This window comes from Gekko japonicus, unplaced genomic scaffold (assembly GCF_001447785.1).
Source record: "Gekko japonicus isolate JY-2015 unplaced genomic scaffold, Gekko_japonicus_V1.1 scaffold157, whole genome shotgun sequence".
NCBI classification, from domain to species: Eukaryota; Metazoa; Chordata; class Lepidosauria; order Squamata; family Gekkonidae; genus Gekko; species Gekko japonicus.
The window spans coordinates 443,245-464,653 of record NW_015168051.1 but is presented as its reverse complement, the minus strand read 5'-3'; the positions used below and the strand labels follow the sequence as shown (position 1 = coordinate 464,653).

At 41.5% G+C, this 21,409-nt stretch overlaps 1 protein-coding gene across 1 annotated transcript in view; it reads left to right on the top strand.

Moving 5' to 3' along the window:
* PIEZO2 (piezo-type mechanosensitive ion channel component 2) overlaps window positions 1-21,409 on the top strand; it is a 428,995-nt gene that overhangs the window by 256,803 nt on the left and 150,783 nt on the right. Inside the window, exons 8-14 of the mRNA XM_015414359.1 lie at window positions 3,484-3,652; window positions 8,404-8,520; window positions 10,350-10,388; window positions 11,661-11,784; window positions 12,053-12,183; window positions 15,455-15,691; window positions 18,661-18,784. Coding sequence (XP_015269845.1) covers window positions 3,484-3,652; window positions 8,404-8,520; window positions 10,350-10,388; window positions 11,661-11,784; window positions 12,053-12,183; window positions 15,455-15,691; window positions 18,661-18,784 — 941 coding nt within the window. The remainder of the gene's footprint in view (window positions 1-3,483; window positions 3,653-8,403; window positions 8,521-10,349; window positions 10,389-11,660; window positions 11,785-12,052; window positions 12,184-15,454; window positions 15,692-18,660; window positions 18,785-21,409) is intronic.

Here is a 21,409-nt window from a genome sequence, read left to right as displayed (position 1 = left end):
TGCTGCGTCAAGACCTGAGAAACCTGTAATCAATAAAGTCATGGCCTGATTCCTCCCAACACAATGTGTGTCATCCTTCTCTTCCCCTCCCCCTCCACAGGCTGATCCTCACCCCAGGCACACCTGACAGTGGGGAGGGGGGCATCACCCATCAGCCCTACTGGCACCCCATGGTGGTACTGAGCACACAGGGCACCAGAGGCTGATAAGCAACAAGAACATGGATGTCTGGGAGCCCCCCACTCACTGCTGTCCATGGCAGCCAGATGCCTGCCTATGTCACTGAGGGCATCCCCATGCCAATCTGCATGCCACCTCCGCTGTAGGCACAGCAGGAGGAGGGGCAGGGGATGCCAGGGGTGCTGGAGAGACTTGGAGAGGTCCCCTAGTAGCATCTCGATGCACTCCTGTCCCTCGCTACAATAAGAATCCCCTCCAGGTGCCCAGCGGCTGCTGTTACAGATGCTGACAGCCCCTCAATCCATTGCTGGCCCCTGCAAAAGGCTTCCCCTCACTCGTGATGGCCCTCCAGCCTCTCCCTCTTGATTGCCACCCACATAGAGGAAAAGATGGACAGGATGGGCTGATCCCTCCATGGCGCAGGCCCCTGGCATCCACCTGAAGGCAAGCAGATGCTCCTAGCTCTGTGGGCCCTGGGATGGTTTTGGGTGGCTGGGGCCTGGCGTGGCACACACAGTGCCAGCATTAAGCCTTATGTTAGCTGTCGGGCAGGAAGCCATCAGGTGGGGTGATGCACATATCGACCGTGGAGTCCTTCGTTTTTGCTGTTGATGGCTGCGGTTGCTCAGTAGATGCCGCTATGTGCCGTCCGAGCCCCGCATTTGAATAGGAAAATATCCCCAGGGCAGCTGGGATCCAGATGGGTTCCCCACTTGAAAAGTAATAGTTATTTTCTCATATATCCTTTTGATGTGTTGGTTATTTATCATTGCTTTAAAAAAAACAACAGGTGCTTAAATTAACAATGCGGTGCTTCAAATGTCATTTTAAAAACATCCTTGTATCATTGCAGAAATATTTATTTTTGTAACTACTGCACACACAAATTGTACTTCTCACTACCAAAGAGCCTCATCTCTCCGATCCCTTGGAGCAGATGGCACATACAGGATTAGATCCAAGGGAAGCTATCACAGATGGAAGTTTCCCCCTCCTGCTGTTTTCCTACATTCTTTCTCGCAATATTCAGTTCATCTGTCCCTAATATGTCTTTCTTTATCCCTTTTCAACAGAGGTATGGATAGTATGCTAAGGGAAATCCCATGTACAAATGAACATTATTCCTATGTGATGTTATATTTAGGAAGAGACAGCAAGTGCATACAAGCTTCTCATTCTTCTTTCAAAATCAGAACATATGCCCAGTAGAAACCAGTGGAGAAGCTAAATGTAGTAAATATCTTTGTAATGATTTGGTTATCTCTGCAACTAACCACACTGCTTGCATGGAAACAGAAGGAAAATTGTTTTCCTGTTTTTCAAATAACAGCAGTATTTCCACTCTTACATCATGTGCTTTACTAGTACATCAATATCTAGCATTTATGAAGGTCATAGGTTGTGACTTTGCCAGGAAGAGAGGATCATAGTATATATACACCAGAGACATGATTTCATTAATTCACTGAACTTTTGCTGGGAAAAATGAATATGCAGACAACAATGTCACAACCACCCACTAGTTTTGAGTTTTCAGCATAGTGTTAGCAGAGTGTTTCTCAGAACAGTAATAAAATTCTTCTTGGCTTATATGTGTGTCCACACGCATACACACATAAACACTCATTGCCCTCGGTAGATTGATCGTGTTCATGGAATATGCTTCCTGAATATTAATTTGCACTGGAAAAATATATATACTTTTACATTTCTACCAGTATGAAAATATACTTGTCCTGCGTATCAATAAGGAGCCAGTGTGGTGTAGTGGTTAGGGTCAGACTAGGTTCTGGGAGGCCCAAATTCAAAGCCCCGCTCTGCCGTGGAAGCTTGCGGGGGGGGGGGGCCGCTTCAGGCCGGCCCCTTTTCTCTCTCTCTCAGCCTAATCTATCTCACAGGGTTGTTCTGGGGATAAAATGTAGAAGAGGAGAATGATGTAAGCCTCTTTGAACCTTCAGAGAAAGAGAGATTGGAGGGATTTTGTCTCAGAGTTGGTCTTGTATGTGAGTAGGCTAAATCTGTCTTAGAGCCACAATTTCTGAAGAAAACTAGTGAACGATTTGTGGTTTCTGAGAGGAACTCTCATTCACACTGTGAGAATTCTGAGGACAGGTCATTGGTCACTTCCAAGAGTACAAACTTGACTGCTGTTCTCTACACTTTTAAACTGTGAACTGTAGCCTTATAAATAAATGGACACAGTAAGACCTGTAAATAGTTTCTATCCTCTTCTGAACCACCTTATTCTGCTATCCCTGTGAGTAAATAAATGTTATTGTTCTATTTCTGTTTCTCTCATGTGTGCTGAACTTATTTTATTCAGAAGCCATTTGGGTTAAGTCTGTCAGGTGGAGTAGAGACCACACCAATGCTCCCTCTAAGCTGTGGAGTCTTGTGAGCAAAAATCCTACTTTGTGAGCTACTGGCATTACAGTTGTGAGTGAGCAATTTGGCTACTGCATAGATTAGTTTGCTCTGGAGCCATGTTTCCTGAGCTAAGACAAAAATGTGTGAGCTGGAGGCTAAAAAACTGTGAGCTAGCTCACAGTAACTCAGCTTAGAGGGAACACTGGACCACACTGTCAAGATTTACATTATTCTACCTCTGTCATTTTTAAGACCTCATTCTTCACAATTTCCATCTTATGCAGAGACCAAAGCTATCCATAAAGTCTTTTTATTCAGTTTCCTGTAACACACTGAAATGCATGCCCTGATGATGAAGCGACTACAGAAGTCAATAGGTATATGGTGGTACCACATACATATAGAATCACTTGTGTGCATAAACCTGCTGAAGGTCTATTAAGTGTATCCATGTTTTTTAGAATAGCAATTAAACTTCAAATGAAAGGACCTATAGCAGGGGTGGCCAAACTGCAGCTCGGGAGCCACATGCGGCTCTTCCACACATTCTAACTTAATGTTAATAAAAAGCAAATGTGCATATTTTAATAAAAATGTGTGTGTAATATTCGTCATGTCTTGTGGATCTCAAGCATCTGATATTTATTCTATGTGGCTGTTACGTTAAGCAAGTTTGGCTATCCCTGACCTATGGGAAAATGTTTCCCACGTAAACAGGGGAAATGTATCTTTGTGCTGAAATGTATTTTCAAAAGTTTTATGCAGAAGCACAGCAAGTCTCCGCGTAAGAAACCTGATAAAAGGCAGTGTCACTTATAAATGTTACAGTGACTTTGAACTGTGGAGAAGGGTTATATAATCAAGAGATTTGGATAACTGTGGATATGACATTCTACTGTGTGTTTTTTCTGTAATGCCTCTTTTTTATTTGAACAGGTTGTTTGGTGTTAGTTCAATTATTCAGACCAACTGTTCAAGCACTTGGAAAATCATCACCAACCAAAACTTGGATTGGTATCACCATGTCAACCCCATCTTGCTGCTAGTATTGTACTACACCCTAGCAACTCTCATTCGACTTTGGCTACATGAACCCATTGAACAGGTAGAATAATTTTATTTTTTTCTGTTTGCTAATGTGATCACCTAGAGTAGAACATAGAAACTAATTCAGGCTGCATGAGACATTTACACATAAAAGCATAAATATGTATCATGAATGGCCACAGGAAGACCTATTGCTGTTATATTGCTGGCATACCCCCCAGAGAGTGTTACGTGCTTTAGTCAACAGCACGCTGACAGTCCCAGGCCCAAAGACCATTTGCCTGGCCTCAGCGCGCTCTAGAGCCTTCTCAGCAATAGCTCCTGCTCTATGGAATGTACTTCTGAGTGAGACTCGGGCCTTGCGGGACTTAGCTCAGTTCCACAGGGCCTGCAAAATGGAACTGTATCGCCAGGTGTATGGGTGAGACAAGGGAATTTTATTCATATACTGCCTTTGGGTTTTTTCCTCTCCCCTCTCTCCTTAGGACAGTGGAGCAGTGGAATAGTTTTTTACACCATCTGGTTAATTGATTTTGATGTGCATGTTTAGCTTTAATTGTGAAATTGTTTGTTTGACAATTTATGTTGTAATCCGCTCTGAGCCCCACGATCGTGGGGGGAGAGAGCGAAATAGAAATCGAAGAAACAAATAAATATTTAATTCAAAGTTGAATTGCATATTAGGTAGAATTGTATGATTCCCAGAACAGTGTTTTCCTTGAAAGGTTAATGTGGGGGAAAGAAGAATTAGCCGGGGGAAATTTGCTGTCTAGAATGAGTGGTCATTCCTTTTCTGCCACTAATTGTCCTCTGTAAATGCTTTCTCCATGGTATTTGCAGAGGAGAATCAGCAGATATAGAAGTTAAGCATAGTTCCATCCTACTAATTCTGTTACAAATTTCCCACTTGATTGCATTATCTTGGCCAAGGGAGTTTATGAATAGAAATGGCAGACACAGACTTACCAAAGGCTGCTTTACAGGTGCAGGACTGGGCACTGGGAAGGAAAGGGGCACGTGTTCTTTGCTGTGGCATTTCCCAGGCCTGCAGAGTGGAGCTTGGGCTGACTTCTCTGATGGGGTGGGGCTTGGGTGCAAACCTGGCAGGCACTGGCTTTGATGGGTCTGTTCCTCCCCTATTTAAAGCCCCATATCCTGGGCTCTACTGAGCTATCTTCTTTGGACATCAGATAGCTCCAGACATTTCCCTGTTCTCCTCGTTCAACCACGTGGTCAAGTTTTTGCTCAATGACTCAGCCTTCAGGTTTGGGGCAAGTGGGTTTTTCTTCGCATTGTCATGAATGATCTTGGGGTCAGCAGCGCAATAAGCAGCGCAATAAGCAGCATCGGCTGGGCTAAGTATTGCATTGGGGGGTAGCTCCCTTCACGGGCTCCCTGCCTGCCCCTTTTTCTGTTGTCCTCCTCCCCTTCTGGGTATGGGCAGGGGTAGGTTAGTGTCCTCTAGCTTGGAGTTTTTTCTTTGTAAGTTACCTCCTGCCTCTTTTTTCTCTGGTGCTCACTGTGCACTTGTATTTCTAGTGTGCTTTTGCCTACTTAGTTCACATTAAGATCAGGTCATGTTACATGTAACCCTAATAAAAATGCTATGAACGTTTTAAATTTTAGTGGGCAACTGTATGCTAAAAACAATAAAATAAGTTAAATAGAGATTATTTAGGTTTTTATAGAGTATAGAGTATAGCTGAAGGGCCTGTTTTTTTTTAAGCTGCCTATCTGGTTGAAGGGTTGAGCATGGGTGAGCATTACTGGTTGGGTTGTTCCAACTGGGTTAGTCTGTTTCCTTTATCAGACATGCCAAAAAGAAGAGGGTTTCTGCAGTCAAGGGGTGGGCAGCAGCCCCACATCAGGATTACTAGGTACTGATTCTCAAGTCCCCGGCCTGCCTACATGGGCTATCAAAAGGCTCTTAGCCCTTGATACTACTCTGGGGGACTTTGGGTCACACTCCTTTCAGATCAGCATGGCCACCTCTTTGGCCCAGTGCATTTTATCCGCTGATAGCATTTGTTCTATAGGTCATTGGAAATCTGCTAGCTACTTATCCTACATCTGCCTTCAAGATCAGTCTACCTCTCACCTTTCTTCTTTTAGTTTCTACAGGCTGCTGCCAAATGGTTTGTATTGTCAGCCACAGCGTTGTGCACTGAGCTGGCTACTATATGGCTACTTCAGGTTGGGGAGCCTTGTTGGGCCTTCATGACCAACTGCAGATCTGGTGAATGGGCCGGAGAAGGATGAGTTGGGACTCCTTCTTGTCGACCGTGCTGCATGCCATGGCCTTCTTGGGCCCTCCTGATGTCCTTATTATTCAGCTGCATGGGAACGATCTACTTGGTCAAAACAAAGTTGACCTCACCCTGGCAATCTTGACTGATTTACAAGATCTAAGGGTTCCGCAGTCACGATCTCAGTTTTTCTGGTCAGAGCAGTATGAGAGACAGGTTTGGAGAGGGCTCCACTCCTAGGTGGCGAGGATTTCACACAAAGGCATGTGCCTCATGTGGGACCACGGGCTTGCCACTCTTGTTTCCCCCAGTAAGTGGGTTGGGGATGGGTTCCATCAGCTGACAGGCAGGTTGCCTGATGTCTGAATCCATGCCCTATGCCATGCCAATGCTCCTATGTGCTGTAATCAATAAAGCTGTGGCCTGTTTTACTCCACACGCCTTCTGTGCATGATTATGTTTTGTTTTCCATTTCCTTTCTACCTCCCAGCCCCCTTACCTGCCCTTAAGACTGCAAATGGTGGCCAGAGACTTACTGAAGGATGCTTTGCATCCACAGAGCTGGGCACCAGGAAGGAAAGGGTCCGCATGTTCTTGGCCATATCTTTTCCCGTTGCTGCAGGACAAAGTTTGAGCTGCCTTCCCTGGGCTGGCCACTGGGAATTGTGTCCTGATGGGTCAGGTTTAGGGGTGGACCTGGCAGGTGCAGGTTTCAGTGAGTCCGCTCCTCACCTATTTAAAGCCCCTTGTCCCAGGCTCCACCATGCAATCTTCTTCGAACATCCCACCCTCCTTCAATTGTTTTTAGGTTTTATATGTTGTTAGTTTTGCTCCATTCTTTTTGGCCTGTTTTACTCCACACATGTCTTCTGTGCCTGATTATGTTTTGTATTACATTTCCAACGGGTGAGCATTACTACTGAAAAGGCTGTAGATCTCACAGAAGTCAAATGCACTTCTGGATATATAGGGAGAGGTGGTCCTTCAGTTATGTTGGTCCTAGGTCTATATTTTATTCTAGTTTTATATGTTGGACATTTAAAGTATGGTTAAGGTGCTCTGAGTAGGGCATACATTTCTTAAATATGTTTTCTTTCTGAGAGGGCAAGTTGTTTGACTCACTGTCATTTGTAATGCTTATTTTGACGTTCTTAACTTGCTTTGTTACTTTGAACAAAGTCACTGAGTATACAACTTCAATACTGAACTGTGTCAGAGAGTGCTGGTTCAGTGTCCTCTAGCCAGTAAAGCTTAGTGAGGCACTGCACTCTGCTTCAGTGCCTGCTTAACCACTCTGCATAAAATGAGGCCTGGAAGAACATGCTAGGAAATGTATGTTTCCTTATTATTTATATTCTGTATCCGAATCCTGCAAAAAGATGAAAGGGAAACAGATATCAGGCAGCTTGTGTTCTTGTAGACTAGTTATTTCCAACACATAGGGATAAACAAGTTCAGTACTGAATCTTGCCCTAATATTTGTAAGTCTTTATTGGTACCATCTAACATTTATATTCTAGTCTAACGTTTTTAGTTGTAGCCTTTATAGTTCTGTCATGATGTGATTAACAGAACTTGATATTTACGTCCATACAGGGTAGTTAAACTGATGCAATGTGTTCTGCCTGAAGAAATATATCTGGTAGTAATTTTATCCATACAAATAGGTCACCAAAGTGGTTTCTCTGTATGCTGATATAGTTTGGAAAACTAGTTTATGTCATGGAAACATGAATTATAAATTGTGATTTTACTTCCACCAGATTTTCAAGAATGTCTGCTCTGAGATAGCAGATTTTGAACACTTCCAAGTTCTGACATTTTAAAATATAACAGCAATATTTGCTTGCATGCATAATTTTAATCTATAATCTGAGCTAACAGTTTTCTTTAATCTACATGAAACAGTTCAAATTTAAAATGATTTTCAGTCCATTCTCTTTAAGAGGAAATAATACATTTTTGAAATAATATATTTATACGTAAGAGAAAACAAAACAGTGAAAGATATTTTACTGGTCTTGCCTTGTGTGGTATCTTCTTTTGTTGAAGTAAATGGTATTGCACAGATGTATAAAATGCTTGTTAAATTACAATTTAAAACCACATACAGACTTTCTTCTATCCATTTCTAAAGAAATATACAAATGTAATCAGAACAGCGATTCACACAACTGGTTTGAAAGAAATTGTGGGGTGGTACTATGCAGCCTGGTTGTATGTTCTTCTGTTCTCTTTTTTGTGTGTGCAGAAATGCATGTGACTTTCATAAATGCTGTGTTGCAAAATGAGGTTACTTTGGCTATTGATATTTGCCATATTGCTTTACTTCCTGATTAGTTTTAGCCCTGGTCTGAAACCTTGTTAGTAGGCTTGAATGAGAGAGAAATGGAATAGTTGTATTAAATGTAAACTGAACACAACATAGGAGCCTAATGTCCTGTTTATCCTATTTTAAAGATTCTCTCCAGTTTTTAGCAAAAAAACCCCAGCAATTATATAACTTGTTTTTCAGAAGTATTCAAAAATTATAATCTGGCCTGGTTTTTTCTTTGTTTAGCAGGTACCTGATGATGACAAATCTGATAATGGAGATGAAGAAACAGATTGCAGACTTGAAATGACTGCAGATACAAAACGCATCTTGTGGCATAAAAGTCGCTACCCAACTGATGAAGAAGTAAGATTTAGAGAGAAATCCATTTCATTATGTTAGAAATTAAGTAATATATGCAACAGGATGCAATGTTTGGCATAGAGAAACTATCCAATATAGCATATAGTTTGGCTGCGGTTAAGAAAAACATAATGTCAAGTATAGTGAATATTTTTATTTATTTATTTATTCATCAAATTTATACCCTGCCCTCCACGCCGAAGCAGGCTCAGGGTGGCTGACGTTTTCACTGAAGTTCAAGAGCATCCTCTTGTTTCTCCAGTTTGTATATGAACATAGTTTCTGTTTCTCCTTTTGCCCATTTATATTGTATCAAAAAATCTCAAATATTGCAGGGACCCCCCCCCACCTTGTTTTTGGTAAAACTCAGTTATATATTCCTAATTTTATTGGTTTTCGAAATGTTTTTATTTTAAGTGGAAAGTGATCTGCTTGCATTTACAGCATGTGTCAAGAGTTCTGTCGACAGAAAGGGAAGGGGGAAGTCCTTGCCAATGTAGCACATATTGGATTAACTCTTACAGGCTGAAACCTTTTCCCAAAGTAAAATGGCTTAGTAGATGGAGCAGATTTCCAGAAGTGTAATGTATCCAGTCCAGACCGCGTGGCCGGCTCAGGCTCCACGCGGTCAGAGACAAACGTCGAGCTTCGCTCCAAGAGACAATGGACTATGCGAATCCTAGCCTGCTCCAATCAGGGGGCTAGGTTCCCGGCCGAGATCCTATGGGACTCTTGGCCACTGTAAATAACCTATTGGGAAGTAGGGGTAAAGTACGCTTTCCTGAAATCACTCTCCGACTGCGTAGTCTGCGACCTGGCCAAAGTTGTCTTGTTCCTGTTCGAATAAAGTACGCTTTCCTGAAATCACTCTCCGACTGCGTACGTTTCAAGAAGAGAGGCAGGGTTTTGTTTGGTTTTTTGGCGGGGGGGGATTGTGCTGCTGTATGTGTTTTTGTGAGAGAGAAAATTGCACTAATGTATGTTGTCTGTAAGAGAGAATTTACATCCATCAAGGCTGTGTAAATCATTATCAATCAGTATCTAATTCTCAATGTGGCAAAAGCCATGGATACTTAAATCTAGAGACTGAAGCCATGAACAGACAAGACAGATCTTTCTGTAAATCTGAAAAATATCCTAGCTTTGCAGAAAAATGTGAAAACTAAAAATAACCCATTGCAAGTTTACAATCCTCCAAAATAATGGAAGTAGTGTTTGTACTTTATGAAACATATGCCTTTGTAGTGGCCATTGTGGAGGTAGCAAGACAATCACAACAGTATTGCCACCTTCAAGCCTTCATTTCTGTCAGTAAAGGACGGGGGGACATGGGCCTTTGAAGGACTGTTTTGGCCTTTGAAGGAGGTCAGGCCCACCAGCATCCACCAGGTGATTTGACACCACACAATTTGCATGATTCACTCAGGACAGGTTGCTTTGCTCCTGTTCAGCAGCAGCCACCCATGAAAGCTACTATGCTGCAGAAGTTACAGTGTCAGACTAGGATCTAGAAGACCCATATTCCAGTCCACACTCCACCATAGAAGCTTACTGTGTGACCCTGTGCCACTTACATGTTCAATTCACAGGGTTGTTGTGTAGATAAAATGGAGGAGAGGACAGCATGTAAGCTGTTTTGGGTCCCCATTCTGGAGAAGAGTTGAGTACTTCATCATTAATGTATTTTGCTGTACATTGTATGATTCTATACCAGATTAATTGTAATAATATAAAAAGCAGCTACTTGTTTTGAGATTCAGAATCTTACAAGAATACATTATGCTTCAACTATGCTTCTCAACTAATAAGCTATTCTTACCTTGCTTTTACAGCCTCTATCAATGACTGAAGTTGAACACAAGCCGTCTGATGTTAGTACATTGTCCAGTTCTTGCCGTTCCTTTGCACTGTAAATATGGTTATATTGTTTAGATGCTCACCATTCCAACTTATTTATGTGGAGATAGAAATGTTTGGGCCAGCTGAAGATCCTTGAATCGACTGGGCCCTTGTTTGTGAGCTGCCCTGAGCCCATTCATGGGGAAGGCAGGGTAGAAATTTAATAAATAATAATAATAATAATTTGTCTTAAGCACACTGGAAGTAATGCTAGTTGCCTGACTTCCTGCCAGGCCTCAGAAGATCTTTAGAAAGAATAGTCATGAACAATCAGCTATTTCTGTTTTTTATTGTTCATGTGACCATTCCAACTGCCTGAACTTCATTTTTACAGTAGGATGTATGAACAGAAATGCTGACAGTTTCTACCCAAGCAGTTGCCATTTGACCTGTCAACAGAGCCACATAGTATTTTCAGGATTCACAAACCCCTGCAGTAATCATACATAATACATAATATTTGTATGTTAGCAGTGGTTACATATATGGCTTATCGCTGTTATACAAATAGGCCTAGTCTCTTAACCTTCAAATGGTGAAATAGCTTTTCAGAATTCACTGGACTGCCTATTTTTTTTTAAAAAAAACTTTATTCACTTGAAGATTTAAGGATATCTTTTGATAGCCATAATTCCTATACACTTTGAGGCCAATGTAACCAAATATTACTGCAGAACTCTTCAAAGCAAATATCTATGGGTTGGATCCAAAAGGCACTTCTACAAGCAAAAGGCACTTTCATTCACAGAAGGGGGAGGGGTTCCATGATATTAATGGGTTTTCTTCTGAAGCTGCAGCCCATGCTCTTACAGAGGGTTCGCAGAAAATAGATGGGTAAGATCATTGTACCAAAAGAGATTCTCTGATAGGTCTTTGGTTACAACCCCTGTATTCTTTTTAAATGCATCAAAGCAAAATGTGGGCCGTGTAGAAAAAGCATAGATGTTGTGTTATCCAGAGAGAGACTTGGGTGAAACATGTCTGTTTTTTACTGTTATTGTGGAATTTACTTCCAGTCTTAGGACCACACTAGATGTTATATTTTATCATGTTGTGTGTGAGAATTCCATGTGCATGCTGATAATACTCCATGTATAATGTTTAAGACGTAGTGACCATGGACATAAATTTGAATGAACAGTATCAAGTATTATTAATATTTTTATAACAACATGAGTACAAGTGGTTGCTGTAACAAGTGCCCATTTTAAAACGATCCCCTGTCTCTTATCCTTGTTCAACAGGTTCTGCTGGTAACAGTGAATGGTACACCTGTTAATTATCTCATGCCCATAGAAAACGGGCCTGCCAAAGGAGATATATACTCAACACCACAGTACAAGTGGGAACCATCAGATGATGGCTCAGGTAGTAGTGACAATTGCTTGGGAATTAATCTGCATTTGTTTTCTTACTGTTTTCTTAAATCTGTTAACCTTTCTCTCAAAAAATTTAGAGCACTGTATATGATCACACAATTATAATAATAAAAACATAGATAGGCAAAAAATAATATTCATATTCAACATAGTCAGTAGTCTTTACAGCGAGTTAATTTTGGATATAATAAAATAATATTAAGAGTTTTGGAGAGTCATTTATTACATGAATTGCAGAATCCTTTTCATCTTCATAGAAAAGAAAGATGAGGAAGAAGAAGAGGAGGAAAATACCGAAGAAGAAAAAAATGCTAAAGTTCACGCTATGGTCACAGTTTTCCATTTTATTATGAAACAAAGTTATGTTTGTGCTTTAATTGCTATGATGGTAAGTAAAAAATATTTACAACTATCACCCTTTGGTAATGTTCCTCCTGGAAATAGGGCACTTTGGGACATTTCTGGTGTGGAGACTGTCATATTTGCTAGTTTTGGATGACCTGGCCATGCTTTGTTGTTGTTCAGTCGCACAGTCGAGTCCGACTCTTCGCAACCTTATGGACCAGATCACGCCAGGCCATGCTATGGGAACCATAATGCTGGACAACTGTAACATTATTTATATGAAGGTAGAAGGTAGATCATAAGAACAGCCTGCTGGATCAGACCACTGGGTCATCTTGTCCAGCGTTCCATGGCAAACCAGTTCCCCTGGAGGGCAGACAGGGCATAGAGACCAAGGCCCTCCCCTGCTGCCGTATCCCAACACTGGTATTCAGAGGTTTGCTGCCTTTGTCTATGGAGGCTCCTTTTCATCACCCTGGCAAGTAGGCGTTGATGGACATCTCCTTTTAAAGCTATCCGTGCTCATGGCCATCACTAGCTCTCCTGGCAGAGAATTCTACAGTTTAATTACTTGTTGAGTAAAGAAATATTTCCTTTTGTCTGTTCTGAACCTATTTCCCAACAATTTCATTGCTGCCCCTGAGTTCTCATGTTATGTAAGAGGGAGACAAAGTTCCTTCTGTTCACTTTTTCCACCCTGTACCGAATTTTATAAACTTTTACTATGTCTCCATGTTGCCCATCTGTAGCATAGGTAGCAAAGAGGCATCCATTTGTTCAGTACATAGCAGCATGACTGCTGACTGGTTAAATCTTTGCATGCCTATTTACTTGCATGTTCAATTCAATTCAAGGTATCAAGCGATGTGTGCTAGACTGGTTCAAATCATTCCCCACAGATTGGACTCATAGGGTTGCTGTGGAAGACTAGTTATCATCAGTGTGAGACCTATCCTGTGGAGTTCCACAAGGTGCAATCCCTATCCCCCATGCTTTTCAATCTCTGTGTAAAGCCCTTAAGACAAATCATTTGTAGCTTTGGGGTTGGATGTCATCAATATGCAGATGATATCCAGCTCTATGTATCCTTATCCAAACCCCCTGGTGATACAGTAGAGATGTTGAATAACTGTCTGGCTGCTGTGGTAAATTGGCTAAGAGTGAACAAATTGAAACTAAACCCTGAAAAGACAGAGGTAATGCTGGTTGGGAAAGTGGAGATCTTGAAGGACATTGTGCTCCCCACTTTGGGTGGAGTTCAGCTGACCCTTGCTGACTGAGTTAAAAGCCCTGGGATTATACTGGACCCACCTTTATTACTGGAGAGGCAAGTTAATGCAGTTGCTTAAAGGGCATTTTTCCAATTCAGCCTAGCCTGAAAGATGGCCCCGTATCTTGATATGGCTGATGCAGCCATCCAGATCAATGCCACAGTAACATCAAAGCTAGACTGCAGCAATGCACTGTACATTGGTCTCCCCTCAAAATCAATTCAGAAATTCCAGTTGGTGCAGAATGCCGTGGCTCAAGTGGGAGCTAGATGGAGCATATGTATTACTCCCATCCTGCAGGCACTTCAGTGGCTGCTCATAAGTTACTCAGCTCAGTTTAAGGTATTAGCTATCACATACAAAGCCCTTCATGGCCTTGGACTAGTGTTGCCAACCTCCGTGGCTGGAGATCTCCTGCTGTTACAACTGATCTCCAGGCAACAGATCAGTTCACCTGGAGAAAATGGCCGCTTTGAAAGCTGGATTCTGTGGCATTATGCCTCAAGCCCCATCCTCCTCAGACTCCATCCCCTAAATCTCCAGTTATTTCCCTACCGGGAGCAACCCTACCTTGGACCCTCGTATCTGTGAGATCGCCTTTCCCCTGTACTCAGCCACAACAGCTTTGCTCATCAGAGGAGGGTCTTCTGCAGGTGGCAACCTGCAAATGTATACAATCAACAACTGTCTTCTCCATTTTGGCTCCCACTTTGTGGAAGAACCTGCTTGAGGAGTTCAGGAAGCTCCCACTCTCATAGCTTTCCATAAACAATACAAAACTGAAATTTAAGAGTTTTCTACAGGCAATAGACTTGCACTATACAGTGATTCACAAAGTTACTTAGAAGATTTATTAGGAACTGTAATCTATACTAGGGGTGTACATTTGGTTTAACCCGAATGGGAAAAATACTGAATAAGTACCTTATTGGTATTTATTCGGTATTTCCTAAGCCGAGTACAAATTTAAGAAGCTATTCAGCTGCTGAATAAATGACTCTGAATAAAAGCCGAAATTATCCAGCTTTTACTTGGGTTCAAATGGGAGAACTAAATAGCAGTCATGGAGAATAGCTGCTGGCCACTTAAACCTACCAGCTGACTGACGGCTGGTCAGGCTGTCAGGTTTAAATGGCCAGCAGCCATTTCACAGCAGGATTTGCTCCTCCGCTTCTGGGGGGGTGGAGCAAAACCCAGCATTGAAATGGCTTGGAGCCATTTCAGCCTAACAGTGGGGTGGCGCACCCCTCCACTGTTAGGCAGAAATGCCTTCCAGCCATTAAACTTGTCAGTTTCACTCCCCTCCACTTCCCTGCTTGGAGGCAGGGAGCAGTGAAATGGGTGAAATGGCTGGAAGGCAGAGAGAAAAGGCATGTTTGCATACATTCACTTCCCTTCCCCAGCCTATCCACCATGGTGGGGCAACTGGGGAAGGGAAGGCAGAGAGAAGGAGGCATGTTTAAAGAGAAAGAAAGATATTTAAACATGCCTTTGCTCTCTGCCTTGGGAAGGCTGAATTTTGCTGAATTTTGAAATGCCTGAAGTAACATTTTTGATTTTGCAATATCTATTTATTTATTTATTTATTTATATTCCACACTACCTCCTGGGACTGAAGATGCATCTAGAGCTAAAACAAATGGCCCAGGCTTAAATGTAACAGAATTCATTTTTCTGCTCAGATGGTTGTATGACACAGTGGTATGATAGTGGAGGTTGGAGATCTCCTAGAATTGCAACTGATCTCCACACTACAGAGTGCAGTAGAAAATGGCTGGAGAAAATGGCTGTTTTGAAGGGTCGACTCTATGGCATTATACCTCACCAAGTTCCCTTCCCTATCCAAACCCCACCATTCCCCAGGCTCCATTTCCAAATCTCCAGGAATTTCCTAACCCAGAGTTGGCAACCCTATTAAAAGGTATTGTTTTACTGAAAATACACCCCTGGCCTAGAAACACAGCATTCTTCAAGTCGGGCAACAATATATTTTAATATTGTTATTGCAACATAACACAATTGCTTCTTTTTCTTTTTTCTAAGGCCTGGAGTATTACTTACCATAGTTGGTTAACATTTATATTGTTGATATGGTCCTGCATTCTTTGGATGTTGCGTGACCGAAGGAAATATGCTATGATCAGTTCTCCTTTTATGGTGGCTTATGGAAATTTGTTATTAACATTCCAATATATATGGAGTATTAACCTGAATGATAGTGAACTCCCTACAGTTTCGGGATTTCTAGAACGGAAAAAGCCTGGAGAATTAGCATCAAAGGTAAATAATGTTTCATGAGATGTTCATACATACTCAAGCAGCATTGTAGAGAAAACAATTAATTACAGGATTGTTTTTAAAGGTACAATATTTAAGGTATGGTATATTTAAGGTATGGATGTGTTTACCTAAAGCATTTCTGCATGTGTTCTGGCCCTTTCATAATTTTCACTTTAGACTGAAGGTCCTAACACTGTATTTGATGTCTCTCCAGATGGTTCTTTGAGCCTTAGGCATGGCTTTGGAAGGGTTAAAAGGAGTTTTCATTTTGTAGATTCCCCCCACCCCTGGAGTGAGGGTGGACGCTAAATAACTGAAGGACTACAAAAGAAATATGATAGAATATTCCTTTTATTTTACTAGCCTATCATTATGATGCAGGAGATTCTCTCTCAAAGTGAATTCTGTGTTTCGTATTCCCTGCTGGCCACTCCTTAATTTATAATGAATGTGAAAACTAGCAAACATTGAATTATCTTCTCTCAAAGGTAGCATTAGTGCTCTTAAAAAAAGATTAAATGGTCCAGAGGTTTTGTTAGATATGGTCTCAGCTGTCTCTCCTTGATGCTATAAATTTCTCACAAGAGATTTAACTGCTTTAATATATTGCCAGCAACTTTGCCATAACTTTGATTATCTGCTTTGAAAAATGCCTTATCTAAAACTAACAGCTATCAGGAAAATTAAATTATAGTACAAAATTAAATTTTAGTAGAAACTATAAAGATGTGTGTACACATTGTAATAATGGAGGGGTGTCTTCTAGCTTTATTACATGGAATGAAGGTCTCTTTGGATTTAAACATACATTGAATTTTGACTTCAATGCGAGAGCACCAGTAACATTATCATAATGCTCTCTATTCTGCAAAATGTGTGATGGCTTCAGTTGAAAATGAATTGCTTTGTGGAAAAGATTGCACTCCACGGGAAATAGTATCATGGTTGACTTGATACCATGTGTGGGTGTTAAATCCATTAAAGAGGAAGAAAATAAGAAACTGAATTCAGTCAGATATAGTGCTTTTTCAACTTTGATAACAGAGAATGAGGTATTCTTTCGCATAATTCCCTATTCTTGAAGGCAGAAGATGCACATCTGTTGATTTTTTTGTTGCAATTCCTGTCATTGGCTGTTGCCTAAAACTACATGACCCTACGTTTTGGTAAAAAGAGATTATACTAAAATAAAGGTATTAATACACAGAACGTATGCCCATCCTGCAAAATTTACAGGAGGGAATTTCTCTCTCCAGCAATCATTGTGGAGGGAAAGGTGGCATAGCCTCCACTGTCCACTGAAGCAGTGAAGGGACAGGAATGTGGGCTCATGAAAGCATGCCAAAGAGTAGGTTGTCTGGGCCCAGTTCTTCCTCTATCCAACGGTTCTCTTCAGAGGGGAAAAGAGGGGTCAGCGTATCTTTGTTGGGAGAAGGAATTTTGGGCTCAGCTGACACAATTCCCACTTTGTTACTGATCAGGAATAGGGCCTGCATGCTTCTACATCCAAGAATATTCCCTGGCTGGAAAGGCAGCTGTACATATGCCACTGTTGCCACGTCTGAGTTTTATAGGGGAAACAGTTCTCTTCCACTGAGGGAAAATTTAGTCTGGATACAACCCATTGTTTACAATAATAACACTCCAGACAATTCTGTTTGGCAGTGTCATCATGACCCCCCTCGGACCAGCTCAGTGAATCTTAACTCAGAGTCCTCAAGGAGGCCAAGTGCCAGACTGGCTGCGCACAACCTCCCTGTTAGTCTAGAGCAGAGTACTGAGGACAGTACTTCCTTGCAGGATCCTTGCCAATTAACAGTGCAGTGGAACTCCAGCACCTGCCAGCAGTGCAGCTGAACCCACTTACCTCCCAGCCTACTGAAGCTGAACTTTTGGAAGACAACCTTACCGAACCAATAGGTCCACCAGGCAGAAGCCTTGAGTTGCCAGCCCTAGCCCCCCCCTCCCCGGCCAGCCTCAGGACCAAGCGCTTGGTACCACTTGAAGAAACCTGACTGCAGTGTACAGGACAGGTAAAAAGACAGGCTAACTACTCTGTGTCCTGTCAGACACATATTAGCTGTACCCTCTCTACCCCTACTGCTGCATAGGAAAATATAGTGTCAGAATAACTTCCAGATGAAGAAAAATTATTCTGTTCAGATTCAAAACATCTAGAATATCAACAAATGAACATTGTTTGGATCAGGTCTTGATCAATAAATTTCTGAGACTGTATCCATAATTCACAGTTTTACAGGTTTTCTGATAGCTGTAGAAGTGACACTTAATATAGGGCACTCGTTTACTTAACTAATCTCACAGAACATATCTTGGCAAATATAATTAGAATTAATTAAACCTCCCACATTGGGGGTTTCAAACACCAGGTTTCATGGACTCGCTCCTTGGCTCTATTGAGGATCAGGCATAAGCAGTTCCATTTCAAAGCACTTCAAAGGGTTCAAAATTCAAGTCCACTCCATTATCTATTCCAGGATGTAGCTATGGTGAGTGTGATTAGAAGACTTCCATTGGGTCCTATGTGCTATCATTAAAATGCACTGGGAGCACAGGGAACTGTTTTCCGTATTTCCTGACATGGATACTACCGAACATGTTCATGGCAGTGTATGGGCCCTAACACTAGCCTTACCATAGCACTTACCTACAACTCTCATTGTTAACACTACATCCAGCTTAAAAAAGAGAGAATCCAAGGGGATTGTCTTCCAGGAAACCTAATCCACACAGATCCAAATGTTGTTTTGTTTGTGTATTTATTTATTTTGCTAAATGTCTGGAATTGGCAGCATGATCCAGTTCCCCTGTATTCTTTTCAGTGCAGGGTAAGGATATGATGTCAAAGCTTGGTTTGTTAGACTGTTAAAAATAAACAGCTTTTTAATAGTTCTGTTATGCTCAACCAACAATGTGTCTTCTGTTTTTGTTTGCATTTCTACCTTCAGGTTCTTTTTGAGATTACTTTCTGGCTGTTGCTTAGACAGCACCTCACTGAGCGAAAAGCTTTGCAGTTAAAGGAAGCCATTTTATCTGAGATCAAAGTAGAAGATGAAGAGAGTGAAGAGAAAGGTAAAGCCATATTTCAGTTAGACGATACTTGAATAAAGAACATGTATGTTTTCTCTCCATTTTGCTACCCTAACAAGGATATTTCGCTGCCCAAACGAAACCCATGTGGTAATTTAGGTTCTTTGAACAGGATTTGCTCTGTTCCTTCCTTGACTGGAATTCAGACCATGTCTGCTTGACCATGGGTTTTTTGAGACAGCACCATAATTGTGGAATACTGCCCCACAAAATAAAAGAGGAATGTTAGTGTTCACATTTTTCAGGAAAATGTGTAGAGTTGCTTAGGAGAAACTTCCATTGATGATGTGGTTTTATTGTGGGTGCTCTGTAAAGCATGTTATGGTTCTTTTGACTGTAAAGTATTAATTAATATTGTGATTTTATTTTATTTGTGAACTGCTTTGAACTTTCTAGGAAATGTGACATAAAAATAAATAAAATGTGGGCCTGGAAGGGGATGACTGGGAGAAGCTTTGCCCATTACTACTTCCCATATCCCACCCTATCACCATCTAGAAGTAAGATGAACCTCAGTGGCCTGTTAGTCTCTCTGGGACTTACCTTTGGGGCTAGGTGGCAGGAGACAGGTTCCAGAAAGCAATGGTGGGTGTAGGCTATACCTGTCACTTTCCATGCTGCCACTGGCTGGGAGCAAGACAAGTTCCAGTGGCATGTTTGCATCCTTATAGGGTTTTTTTTAAATTTAAAGAAATATGGTTGTTGTTTTTTAAATGTAATACAGGTATGTAGAAATTCATTAGATACAAAACTCCATCCATATAGGTTTAGAGCACTGCAAGTAGTCAGCTGAGTGTTGAACAAAACTTGATTCTCTGTGACAGGACAAAAGTTATGTAGCAAAAAAATGTTTACTTTAAGACAAGGAAACGATGGTTTTGATAATCAGAAAAAATAACTTCGTGAACAAATTCATTAGCAGAAATGTACTTATCTTGTAATTTTCTATTGACCAATTGGTTTACTCTTTATTTAAGCAATTGGCTACTGTACAGTAATGAAAGTTTGGGGAAAGCAAGGGATCCCACTGGGTGGTATGAGAATGCTCATGCATAAAATACTGCCAACTGCATTGTATTGCACTGTTCCAATACATGTAAAGTAATCCACCAAACATACTTGAACTGCTCATGAACAGCTCAACAGAAAATCTGTTCCCTCCTTGTGAACTTAAGTCAAATTGGTGGGTGTTGCACCCCTACTTTCACCAAGCAGCATTCTCTTTTACCAAGCAGTGTCACCTAGACATGATCTGAGGACCTCACAGATTACTACACAAAATTAGATCTTTGCCATGGTTAAAAAGTAAAACAGTTGTTTATCTGCATGCTGTTAATAAAAATATACTTCAGGAATAGTCCATGGGGGTTGTTCCCTTGTGTGTTCTTAGAATTATGAAGTTTCAGAGTACCCATTTTAACAAATGAAAACTACAGTAAGGACAAAGTATGCAGTACAAGTTGCATATTTACTCTGATGGCCAGGGCTGCCAAGAGCCACCATGGGCCCTCGGACAAAGATTCTACCTCGGCCTCCCATAGGATCCTGGTCCAAACTAAATAGCATAACAAGATAAATCACTTGGCTTGCTGTCATCATGAATCTGTAGTAATAAAATAATCAGCCTGTCTATCCATCTGTTTATTTATTTATTTTACTTATATCCCGCTTTTCTCCCCAATGGGGACCCAAAGTGGCTTACATCATTCTCCTCTCCTCCATTTTATCCTCACAACAACCCTCTGAGGTAGGTTAGGCTGAGATTGTGTGACTGGCCCAAAGTCACACAGCAAACTTTCATTGCAGAGTGGGGATTTGAACCTGAGTTTCCCAGAGCCTACTCCTATACTTTAACCACTATATCACACTATATCACACTTTATTCTCTCATCAGAGAATAAAGCTAGGGGACTCAAAATTGGCCACCAGCTTCAGGATGATTGTGGGAATTCCAGGGCCAAAATGGAAAGACATGGGGAAATCCTGGCTCAGGTGAGACAAACTACCTCCCCCCCAGTGCTATTTGCAATGGAAGCTAAAAGTCTCTTTTTGAGGCAGGCATAACTCAGAAAATTAATGCTACATGTTTGAAAACTGGCCACCAACCCCAGAATGATGATGAAAGTTACAGTGCCAAAAAAGAAGGGAACTGGAACACCCTGGATCAGGTTATCTTCACTACAGGCAACATGTAATAAGAGAACTTTTAAGCAACCTGTCATGTGTTTCTAATACTCAGATCCCCAACCCACCATGGAAGGTTGCTGGGTGACACACTCTGCCAGACCTACCTCACAGGGTTGTTGTGAGAATAGAATGGAGGACAGGAGAACAATGCAGCTCTGGGTCTCCAATGAGGAGAAAGACTGGGTATGGTATCTCTCCTTATATATAATTGAGTATGAACATTCTATATGAACATTCTAAATTTCACCTCCTTAGTGTTAAGCCGGAAAAACTGCCACTCAGTAACACTGGCTGGGTTGACTGGCTGCTTTGTGCAGTCCCGCCCAGCATTCCAAGGTTATTTGCATATGGAAGCTGATTCGACAACACTCCATTCCACACCTCAAACTCACACACACACACACACACACACACACACAC